Source organism: Pseudochaenichthys georgianus, unplaced genomic scaffold (assembly GCF_902827115.2).
Source record: "Pseudochaenichthys georgianus unplaced genomic scaffold, fPseGeo1.2 scaffold_1603_arrow_ctg1, whole genome shotgun sequence".
NCBI classification, from domain to species: domain Eukaryota; kingdom Metazoa; phylum Chordata; class Actinopteri; order Perciformes; family Channichthyidae; genus Pseudochaenichthys; species Pseudochaenichthys georgianus.
In genome coordinates, this window is record NW_027262425.1 from 3,521 (window position 1) to 16,161 (window position 12,641).

General features: G+C 42.9%; 1 protein-coding gene across 1 annotated transcript; it reads right to left on the reverse strand.

Moving 5' to 3' along the window:
- Positions 1 to 663: 663 nt before the first annotated feature.
- LOC117441250 (carboxypeptidase M-like) lies at positions 664 to 9,904 on the reverse strand (the record flags this gene model as incomplete). The annotated part of the gene is made up of 3 exons (XM_034077452.2): positions 9,625 to 9,904; positions 2,298 to 2,465; positions 664 to 761 (listed from the first exon to the last, which is right to left on the reverse strand). Coding segments are annotated over exons 2-3 (258 nt in total), but the record flags the coding sequence as incomplete, so codon positions are not given.
- Between the last annotated feature and the right edge of the window lie 2,737 nt (positions 9,905 to 12,641).

The window sequence follows — 12,641 nt, forward strand, 5'->3', positions numbered from 1 at the left end:
TTAAAGAATTTGTGGAAAATATATTTAAAAAATGTAATACAGTGAGATTGTTTTAACAGCATGTAAAGGAGGTCAAATACAGCAGAACAGACGGAGAACTGAATAATGTGCAGACTTCCCTGTAGTGTCTGCTTCCTTGTTTTTGTGTTGTGTTTGTTTGCACAGCAGTGTCAATAAAGTTATTTCCTGTCCGTTATTGCTGTCTCTGTCGAAAGCTTAAATCCAGAGATTTGTTTCATAACGCCGACTAACACACACACACACACACACACACACACACACACACACACACACACACACACACACACACACACACACACACACACACACACACACACACACACACACACACACACACACACACACACACACACACACACACACACACACACACACACACACACACACACACACACACACACACACACACACACACACACACACACACACACACACACACACACACACACACACACACACACACACACACACACACACACACACGGTCTGTCGTCTGAATACAAAAGTGTGTGTGGAGTGTGTTTGAATCTGAATGGCTTTTGTTGATCTCTTTAGTCTCCTTTTAGCCCCACTTCCTGTCGTAAGGGAGGGCTCCTGCGTGTGTGTGTGTGTGTGTGTGTGTGTGTGTGTGTGTGTGTTCACCTCGTTTCCGTGCATGTTGGCCACATATTTGAACTCGGGGATGCCGACGGCGTGCCGGTGAGGACTGAGACCCAGAGCCAACACCCACAGCTCCTGACCTGGAGCAGAACATTCAGAAGATTTCACACAAAACAGACAGAAAACAACCGGATTTACACAAAACACACATTTTAATGTCTTCTAACTTAATATCTACCGGTCAGAAATTGTGATAAAAGCCATATTTGCTGACACTGTGTGGGCATGTGGGCATGTGAGCATGCTTAAGATACTTAGGGCTAAAAGCAAAGTACATCTGAGGAAATATTGTTAGTTCTGCAGATATTCGTTCAGAGTAAAGTACCTTTGGAGTTAATATTTAGCAGGACTAGTCAAAATGAGTGACCAAGGAGGTGATATCAGAAAACATTGAATCACTAACGTTGGGATTACCGTCTCATGACCTTGGCAGTGTGCTTAAATAATAAATACAACCGGTTTGAAAGGTAACAGACGCGCAGATATAACTTTAGTAAATCAGCTTTTAACATGGAAATCAATAAACCTTGAATAGTATGTTTTACATTAGTTTGTCGGGGTATAATGGAGATGAATATTAAAATACATTTTTCATTATTTAATCAGATTATGAAAGTCTAAAGATTAATGTAATAAAGAAAATGAACATTTCTAATGTAAACACAACGACTAACTGTCGCAGAAAAATGAATGAATGAAGCTCTGCAGGCTACAGCAAGTCTGACACACACACACACACACACACACACACACACACACACACACACACACACACACACACACACACACACACACACACACACACACACACACACACACACACACACACACACACACACACACACACACACACACACACACACACACACACACACACACACACACACACACACACACACACACACACACACACACACACACACACACACACACACACACACACACACACACACACACACACACACACACACACACACACACAGACCAAGGCCAGCTGGTGTCCTAGATTAGCTCAGATTAGGTGTGAGTGTGTGTGTGTGTGTGTGTGTGTGTGTGTGTGTGTGTGTGTGTGTGTGATTAGCCAGATTAGGCAGTCTGCAGATTAAATGAACCACACTTTGCAATCATGTCATACACAATCAAAGAGACACACACACACACACACACACACACACACACACACACACACACACACACACACACACACACACACACACACACACACACACACACACACACACACACACACACACACACACACACACACACACACACACACACACACACACACACACACACACACACACACACACACACACACACACACACACACACACACACACACACACACACACACACACACACACACACACACACACACACACACACACACAAGAGGCTTCAAATGCAGAAAAAGTCTGCTCTGATTGGTTAGCTGACCGGCTCTGTTGTGATTGGTCAACCGCTTAGAGATGTCCCGCCCCTTAGCCTATCACGTACAATGTGTTGGAGCGTTAGCCAATAGGAGCGCGAGTGTTCCGTAGTGATGTCACTGTGTTCCGGAACTTTGGGATTCTGGGACCTTTTAATGGAGTAAAGTAAAAAAAAGGTGTTACCTCTGACCGACGGTCCGATGCTGTACAGGTGAGAGATGTCGGGGTTGGAGGCGTTGATCTCCACCAGGTACTGCTGTATCTCTCGGTTGTTATGGTAACGAAACTCCAGCGGAGAGGAAGGGGTGAGGAAGAGGAATAGGAAGAGGAGGAGGGATGACATCACTGCACCTGAGGGAGGAGACAACAGGAAGTGTGAAACTAAGGCCCAATCCCAAACCACACCCTACATCCTACCCCTACACACTCCCCCCCCCCCCCCCCCACACTGCTCAGGTAGAGACCGGTCTCAAGTCAGCACCGATGCAAACTCTACTGATGTTTCGTAGGTGGAGGACAAATCTCGCCAGTTGCTTAACGTGGGTATCAAACGACGCGGATTGGTCAAATATTACCCATAAGTTACGTAGTTTGGAGTTGGCAGCAGAGGAATATGGTCCAATACTTTTCATAATCATGGGCACAACCTTTTCTGGTGCAACAACCAGAACCTCCGTCTTATCTGCCGTCCAGTCCTTAATAGCGCTAAGACATTCTAAGAGCCTAGATATCCTAAAAGCCTCACTAGGTTTGAGTGAAATGTGGAGCTGGATATCGTCCGCGTATCGTATAAGTGATATGTAATGTTAAATCTGTTTATGATCTGTCCTAAGGGTAGCAAATATAGGGAGAATAACAGAGGCCCCAACACTGAGCCCTGCGGGACACCACAGGACAGTGGAGAGGAGTCTGACACAAAGTCTCCAATAGTGTAATTATCACAGCAAAAGTGAGCTGTACTCTGAGTAATAATAATAATAGGTTTTGAGGCACAAGGGGTCAGTTTTTACAGATAGATTAAAGAAAAGACATTTATGATCACTGATCAGTAGATCCTCACAACGGATGTGATCAACATCTAGTCCCGGAGAAAAACCAAGGTCTAAGGTTTGACCACCCACGTGAGTAATATTCAGTAATATTAAGAAATGCAGTGGCTACAGAATTGGTGGCATCATTGATGTGCAGGTTAAATCAGCTACTAATAACACTTCGTCCAGCTTGATAATAGAAGTAAGAAAGTCACTGAGCTGCTGGACCAGGAGGTCGATCGATTAAAACACAATAAAATGGCTTTTGCCGACCAATTTTCGCCACCTGTAGTTCAAACGTAATGAAAGGTTCTGAGCTGACCAATTGGCAAGGGAACTGCTTCTTCCAGACAACGGCGAGACCGAGCCACAGGGGGGAGCTAGTGTGGTTTGTATGGGAGGGAAGGGCTTTCTTGTGGTGGCCGAAAATGACCAATGCCATTGGAGGACAGTAGGGGGAGCTAGCAGTGGAAACAGTGGCCTGAGAGGACGCTGCTGGAAAGGGGTGTGTGAATGTGGAGTGCGAACAGTCAGGGAGACGTCTGAACCCGACCTGCTGGGGGTGGATTCCATCAGTGCCGAAGAGGGCGGGTCGGTCACAGAATAGATTGAAAGTGTCAATAAAACCTCCTGTGGCTCTGGAGCAGCCTTCCTCGACATTGAGAAACACCCTCGTTGTTTGATGGCTTGATAGCCCACTCCCCCTCCACACCGCTCCACACTCGTTGGTTTGGAACGGCACTTAAAGTGGCGGACCCTCCGCGCGAACGGAGGGGTAGGGTGTAGGGGTAGGGTGTAGGGCGTGGTTTGGGATTGGACCAAAAGGTGTTGATTTTGATGGAAGTCACTTTGATTCAAAGGATACAAACTGAAGAAACAATTATGAAATAAAACGATTTTAAGTTAAATACACATTTTTACTTTAACACTTTTTTTATTTATATTATTTATTTCATTTTATTTCATATTTTTTGATTTTATTTATAGCTTGTTACGTTAAAATGACCTCTGAGTTATAAAAAGAGATGCAAAAAGAGACTAAAAACAATCCAAGTTAACACGAGATGACCTTAAATAAACACAAACATATAAAACATGGCCACAAAGAAAGTCTAAACATCATCAAGTGAGTGTTCTTCTGTTTGGGCCTGCTGCACGTCTGAGCCCTGTGACCTCCAATCCTTATGTAGAGCTTTTCTCTAGCTACATTAGGACACACAGCTGTCTGTCTTTAGTTTTATGCATCTCTTCAAGACTTGTCCCATGTTGAGACGTGGAGACGTGTTGGCTTGTTTCGGACGGAAAGGAAACATAATGAATCGTTGTTCACTTGTTTGTGGATCTTTTCAGGTGAACCCAGAAGGAAGACCATAACGACGAAGCAGCCTCACGGCCTGTTCGCGTTTCTCAGCTGCTAACGGATTAACAGCCTCATTTAAGACAAAGGGACTACTTCTAGAATAGGACGACCCTCTCCGTGCATTCGGAGAGGAACTACTTTCTGGACTGTTTTGAATGCAGTGAGACTCTTTATTCCACTCCATGTCCTCTCGGTGTGTCCTGCAGGCGGAGCAGTGTGTGGCTAAAGCTTCATGCTGCTTCTCTGCAGGCTTCTTTGAGAGCTGAACATGATGTGGACACCTTGGTATTATCGGGTAAACAAAAACAGAAACACACCGTCGCCTATTTCTCTCATCCCGCACGTCTTTGTGTTTTGTATTCTGTGCTTCAGGTGTTCTTCGCCCTGCCGCGCGGCGACTTACGGATGGAAACTATATAAATAATATCAGTGTTCGTTCAAAGAAAGGTTTGCCATCGTTGAGCAATAAAGCAATAAAGCAATAAAGCATCCAGTCGTGCAGAACCAGCGTATAGGAATTTAAAAAATGTCACATCACTCTCAGAGAAACACAAACTGTGTGTGTGTGTGTGTGTGTGTGTGTGTGTGTGTGTGTGTCTGTGAAAGTGTGTGTTTTGTGTTACGTCACTGTCAGTAAGTGTACTTTGTACAGTACACACTGTCTCTGTCGATCTGCTGTCAACCTCTAGGCATTTTAACCACTGTGTAAAAGTGTGTGTGTGTGTGTGTGTGTGTGTGTGTGTGTGTGTGTGTGTCTGCAGGTATGTTTTATTATAATCACTCCTGTCTGAGTATCTTCGACTCAGTGACAGTGCAACAAGTGGTATGAATAAAAAAAGGAAGATCAAATAAAAATAATAATAATTTCAAATAAAAATAATAATACAAATAATAATAATAAAAATACTTATAATACAAATGTATAATAATAATAATAATAATAATAATAATAAGTATACACAAATACAAATATATGTGGAGAGATTGGACGGCTTTTGGGAATTATATAAGTTTTAATTTATTTATTTTAGTCTCTTTGATTTAGTGTTTTATTTTAAGTCTAGCTCTGTAAAAATTATGTTGAATTTAGTTATTTTAATGTATTCATGGTTGAGTTTAGTTGAGCTGAATTGGATGTGTTTTATTATCGACTTGTTCGTTAAATCTGCAAGCAAACATGCGACACAACATTTACAAATTATTACGCATCTGTATGTATTTATATTTTTACTTGTAAAGCACAATGTGACTTTATTTTGAAAGGTGTTGTAATATTATACTTCTACTCCTCTAGTTCAGAGGTACATGGTGTACTTTCCCTCCACTACATGTATGTAATCCCTTTAGTTACTTTACTCTGCTGTGCCTTTTGGCTGTCTTGGACGGGGAGAGGATCTCTAGTCATCCTGAGGAGTCTACTGGACTCAGGTCTGTTCTGCCGTCCGCGTTGGGCATCCCCTGCAAAGGATTGGGAGTGCTACACAAACAATTACCGGTTGCCTTGTCGCAGGCAAGTTCGACAAAATATGTTTGTCTTTTTTGTTTGCCTGCGATGATGGTTCTTCAGGACTGCTTCTTAAGCTCTAATCACACTCTCGCAGACTTTTCCGGTGATTCTAAATTAGATGACGGTGTATGTGTGTCTGGTTTTTTCGTTGCTATTACTGTCAGGAAATGTACAACCTAACCCTGGTCCGCCCAGTAGTAGTAGTCAGATCGCTACTCCTGCTGATTTTAAAGCTAGGTCTGGGTTGGGTTTCATCCTCTTGAATGTGCGCAGTCTGTTAGGTAAACTAGATTTTGTCCGCATTTGGGCGAGCTCGACTGACGCTGACGTCATTGTTTTATCAGAAACATGGCTAAACAAATCTATTTTGGCCTCTGACGTCGCCTTAAATGGTTTTAATGTGTATCGTACCGACCGGCCTAATAAAGGTGGTGGCGTTGCCATTTGTGTTAAGAATAAGTTCAGTGTTTCCACATTAGTTTCCAAATCGATCAGTAAGCAATTTGAATGTTTAGCCTTAAATATAGAAGTGGCAAAGGGGCAACAGGTCATGGTGGTGGGCTGTTACAGACCCCCCTCAGCTGGCAAAGACTCCTTGTCTTCGCTAGCAAATCTTTTATCGCAGCTAGACTACAAGGAAATAGAGCTGCTTGGAGATTGTAACTGGGACTGGTTACCTGCAGTGTCAGAGGATTTTAAAAACCTTTGTATCTCTTTGAATGTTACTCAGATTGTGGACAGTCCTACTCGCCCTAACATTAAGTCCCCTAATAAATCCTCCCTAATTATCTCATTCTAACTAATGTTCCCCATAAATATTCATCTGTGGGAGTATTTGTGAATGATCTGAGTGATCACTGTGTTGTAGCCACCATTAGGGACACTCGGTCCAAAAGGTTAAACCTCGCATTATCATTAAGAGAGACATAAAACATTTTGTGGAGCAGGGTTTTGTTCCTGATCTGTTTGGGTTTGATTGGGGAAACATCGATCTGTGTGCTGATGTAGAAACCGCATGGTCTTATTTTTATCTTGGTTTTATGGAGATCATTGATAGACATGCACCCTGCGTACATTCAGAGCGAAGGGACGAGACAATCCTTGGGTTTCTGCTGAGCTGTCTCGTCTCCTTCATGAGAGAAACAAGGCCTGGGCTAAGGCTAGGAGATCAGGCTCAGAGGTGGAGTGGCTGCGTTCAGGCAGCTAAGGAATAGCTTCACTTCTCATGTCAAAAGTCAAAGTACTATCTGTCAGTTTCCACAGAAAACCTAAATAATCCTAGGACATTTTGGAAAGCCATTAAATCGATATCCACCAGTGAGATCCGTAATGAGCTCCTCCGTGCCTCACCACAGCATCTGGCTCTCTATCGGACAGGGCTCTATGCTCAACTGCTTTAATGAGCATTGTGTGTCCTGTGGCTCTCTGCTTGATTCTGTCACTAACTCTGCTTCTGTGAACGCTCCAATCCGTGACTCTGAACAACGTGGTCTGGAAAACCCTTTTAGTTTGACCCCTTTTACTATTGGTATTGTTCCAGAAGCCTTATCTAAGTTAGATCCTAAGAAACCGGCCGGCCCGGACAACTTAGAACCTTTCTTTTTAAAGATAGCTGCAGATTTTATTGCTCCACCTCTTACTTCTCTTTTTAACCTCTCCCTCAGCACGAACACAATTCCAAAAGTATGGAAGTCAGCGTATGTCCTGCCTTTGCTAAAAGGAGGGGAGGCAACTATTTTAAATAACTAAAGGCCCATCTCGAAGTTGTCAGTTCTGGCTCAGGTTCTTGAACGCCTAGTGAGTGAACAGGTAAAGGTGACATCCTGTGTAAACATCAGTCAGGATTTGAAAGCTCGGATGGAGGAAATGTTATTAGTAGGGCCGGGACTTTAACGCGTTAATTAATTACACAAAAATTAACGCGTTAAAAAAATTAACGCATTTGAATCGCACTTATTTTTGCACAGCGGAACGTTTCTCACTGGATGAGTTTCAGGCGTACCGATTATACTGGAGCACCAACTAACGTTCATGACTTCAGCATGGGACTTCAAACAACAACAAACCACGGCGAACAATAGTCAAACATGAACGAACAAGCTGATGAGACGCTTCGGTCGCCCCGTGGATGGGACATTTGGGACACTTCTCACTGTTCTCAGGTCAGATATGTATATTTGATTAAAAATGCGATTAATTTCGATTAATTAATTACAAAGCCTCTAATTAATTAGATTAATTTTTTTAATCGAGTCCCGGCTCGTTATTAGATATCTGTCATTGTGAATAGGTTGCTATGGATACCCTGTAATTATGTTGTATTGATGTCCTTTTTGTTTTCTGTTGTTTTTAACCAATGTGCTGCAGGTTTTCACCTGGTTAAATAAAGGCTACACACAAACAGATGTGGATGAAGGATGTGAAATATAACCGAGTGTTGAATCAGACTTTAGTTCCACCTGGAGTGAATCCACCAGCTACCCTGCAGTCTACAAAGTACTTCAGACTAGCTGCTCCTTCACCAGCTACCCTACAGTCTACAAAGTACTTCAGACTAGCTGCTCCTTCACCAGCTACCCTGCAGTCTACAAAGTACTTCAGACTAGCTGCTCCTTCACCAGCTACCCTGCAGTCTACAAAGTACTTCAGACTAGCTGCACCTTCACCAGCTACCCTGCAGTCTACAAAGTACTTCAGACTAGCTGCACCTTCACCAGCTACCCTGCAGTCTACAAAGTACTTCAGACTAGCTGCTCCTTCACCAGCTACCCTGCAGTCTACAAAGTACTTCAGACTAGCTGCACCTTCACCAGCTACCCTGCAGTCTACAAAGTACTTCAGACTAGCTGCTCCTTCACCAGCTACCCTGCAGTCTACAAAGTACTTCAGACTAGCTGCACCTTCACCAGCTACCCTGCAGTCTACAAAGTACTTCAGACTAGCTGCACCTTCACCAGCTACCCTGCAGTCTACAAAGTACTTCAGACTAGCTGCTCCTCCTCCAGCTACCCTGCAGTCTACAAAGTACTTCAGACTAGCTGCACCTTCACCAGCTACCCTGCAGTCTACAAAGTACTTCAGACTAGCTGCACCTTCACCAGCTACCCTGCAGTCTACAAAGTACTTCAGACTAGCTGCTCCTTCACCAGCTACCCTGCAGTCTACAAAGTACTTCAGACTAGCTGCACCTTCACCAGTTACCCTGCAGTCTACAAAGTACTTCAGACTAGCTGCACCTTCACCAGCTACCCTGCAGTCTACAAAGTACTTCAGACTAGCTGCACCTTCACCAGCTACCCTGCAGTCTACAAAGTACTTCAGACTAGCTGCACCTCCACCAGCTACCCTGCAGTCTACAAAGTACTTCAGACTAGCTGCACCTTCACCAGCTTTGAGAACACTTTCATGATCAATCATTATAAAACATAAATATATATTATTCTGAAATGGACCAATCTGCACAACGACTACTTTCACTGTCTTTCACTATATTTAGATGAGAATACTTTTCTACTTTCACTGGAGGAACATTTTGAATGCAGGACTTTTACTGTAACAGAGTATTTATACTGCGGATCGATAACAGACAGTAACTGAGGCTCAGAGTCTTACCTGTCTGCAGGTCCGTATGTGGCTCCGACACACGCTCACACACTCACACACACATACACACGCACACACACTCACACACACACTCACACTCACACAGACCGATCAGTACCAGCAGAAAGTCCCGGTGCTGGATCCGGTCTGTTGGAAATCAGTCTGTCTGCTTCTCTCAATGAATGTTCCTTATTCACCAGCGGGCCTCCCGTTCTCTCACCGGGAGGGGCGGGGTTTAACGCTGTATATGTGTGTGCGTGTGCGTGTGTGTGTGTGTGTGCGTGTGATTCAACACGTCCATGAATGAAACACAGTGGTGATTCATTCGTTTCAGGGGATGAGTAATACAATAAAATACTGAAATAAAATAAAATACAAAAGTATGTTAAATAAAATAAAGAAAAAGAAAGAAATCAATATATAAAGAGAGAAAGAAAATGTAATATTACTATTAAAAAATACATAAAAATAAAAATAAATAAATAGACATTGTTCTTAAATTAAACTTAAAGCGTAAAATATAAGCTTTGAGGTAAAACACATTTTCATTGAATGATACACACCATTTTCTCTTAATGTATTATGTGTTGCCTTTAGTTTTTCAGTTTAAGGTCTATATCTAGAAGAGGACTTTTTGCTGGTTTCTTTTCATGAAAACAATCCAAGACCAAAAGAGACCATTCTCACCCAAAAGTGTCTGTTTTGCATGAAGTTGAAATGCATTCATTGTGTCTAAAGAGACAAGTTAGACAAAATATAAATGTTTAAAGTTCTTCATCTTGAATTTGCTGAGACAGAAGTTATATTGTTAAAGTTTTCATGTTGTGGTGTTCTGTAATTTGATAAACTCTACTTTGGCGCCCCCAGGTGGTGATACTAACACATTACAACTGGACCACATTCATCTTTTTATGGGACTGGTCAGCTTTCTGTCCCCAGAGTCAGAACTACTCTGACTACTTTGAAATCCAGGCTGAAGACTTTTCTTTTAGCCGCTGCTTAATTGATATATTCACATCTTAGACTGCACTGTAACTTTTATCCATGTAATTTTTCTTTAGATGTTTATTGTATTATCTTTTCTTTTTAACGACTGATTTTAAATGCCATATTCCGAATGTCTTTCATTTTTTGTAAAGCACTTTGAATTGCCGGAAGTGTTGAAGGGTGCTATATAAATAGCCTTGCCTTGCCTTCCAGGGGTAATTGGAGTCTTTAAAAAAGTTGTAAGGATGCTCAAGGAGGTTCTCATGGCCTTTGAAGAGGTTGCCGTCCCGTTGAAGGAGGGAGTAGAGGTATGTTCCAAGGACTTTGGTCATGGTTGAGGTAGAACACGTCTAGAAGTCGCCTGCAGTCGTTTTAAAAGTAATTTCAGAAGTTGTAGGAGTCCTTGAGGCAGTTTAAAAGTTCCCTGAGGAGATTGTTGAACTAATTGAGGATGTTGTTGGGGTCCTTGAGGAAGTTCTGGCGCTCCTTAGAGAAGGTTTAAGGAGCATGTAAGTCATTGGAGAGGATTTAACGATACTTTAAGAGGTTTTAGGGTTCTTTGAGGAAAGGGTTTAAAGTAGTCATAAAGACGTTGTCGGACAACTTGAGGAGTTTGCTAAAGTCCCTGAGGAGGTGTTTGGCCTTGAGGAGGTTTCACAGATCATCGGCGTCTTTGAAGGAGCCCTTGAGGAGTTTCTAAGGTTCCTCTGAGGTTACACGTCTTCTTGAGGAGGTCGAAATATATTTTTTCAGTCGGTTTCAGGGATCATTTGAGTCGTTGAAAAGGTTGTAGATATAAAGGAGGTTGTAGGATACCTTGAAGAAGTTGATTGGAAGAGTCCTTGAGTCTTGGAGATTCTTTAGGACATTGTAATCCTTGAGGAAGTTGAACAGACTCCTAGAGAGATTAAGGAACTTAGATTGAGTTGTAAGAGTTCTTGAGGAGAACATAATATTTAGTTGTCTTTGCCTGGCGCTACATATGGAGCTAATGTCCTGTAATAAGACATTTCCCCGGATATAAGAAGGTCGGTAAAGATATGTTTTTAGGGCTGTCAAGTTAACGCGGTAATGCAATTTCTTTTAACGCCACTAAATATTTTAACATGCGATTAACGCATGTATTTGTCCTCGGCCCGCCCCGTAGTTTCAGAGCCCAAAGGCGTGAGGTTGTTGTTAGTTGGATTCTAGCGAGAGATAAGGTGTTTTACCAACACGTTCTCACTCCCATCCCGTCACATATTGACGGACGGTCAGGGCCCCTCCCCGTCGCTATATTACGTACAGGGTACCCCTTGCCCGTCAGGCTTCTACGGGCAGGGCGTCCCATAGACCTTGTATGCATATATATCATGTACTGCACAAATAATCAGAAATAAAGGGGTACCCTGTACGTAATATAGCGACGGGGAGGGGCCCTGACCGTCCGTCAATATGTGACGGGATGGGAGTGAGAAGGTGTTGGTTTTAAACAGCAACACAGCTGATGCTCAGCGCCGCTCGCTTGTGGCAGACAACGCTTGAAAGTTTGCCGGGGAGACAACTGGACACTTGAGCAGCAAGCTTTCAACAGCGATAGCTAAATGGCTACAGCTTGCAGGACAATTAACATTGTGGAGGACGAGGATGTCTTTTTGAGCAACTGGCTCAGTCACACAGAGAGAGAGAGAGAGAGAGAGAGAGAGAGAGAGAGAGAGAGAGAGAGAGATGATGATGATAATAAACAAACATTTGCATGTATTACAAACTTGAAAAATATTCCTCCAAGGTGCATTTAGAACAGATACAAAATGTGCGATTGATTTGCGATTAAATATTGTAATCGACTGACGGCCCTAATATGTTCGTATCTAACTTCCGTTGAATCAAAGTTATATCGTGTAATCTCCTCCCCTGAGTCGCGGGTGTAGTTTCTGCCTCCTCGGGGAACAGACGGCACTGAAACCTGTTTAATCCTCCGTGTTGAACGCTGAGGTAATAATGTCGTAGTAATTGTGGCTCGGGGTGATTGACAGCTCATCTAAAGCAGACACGGCGAG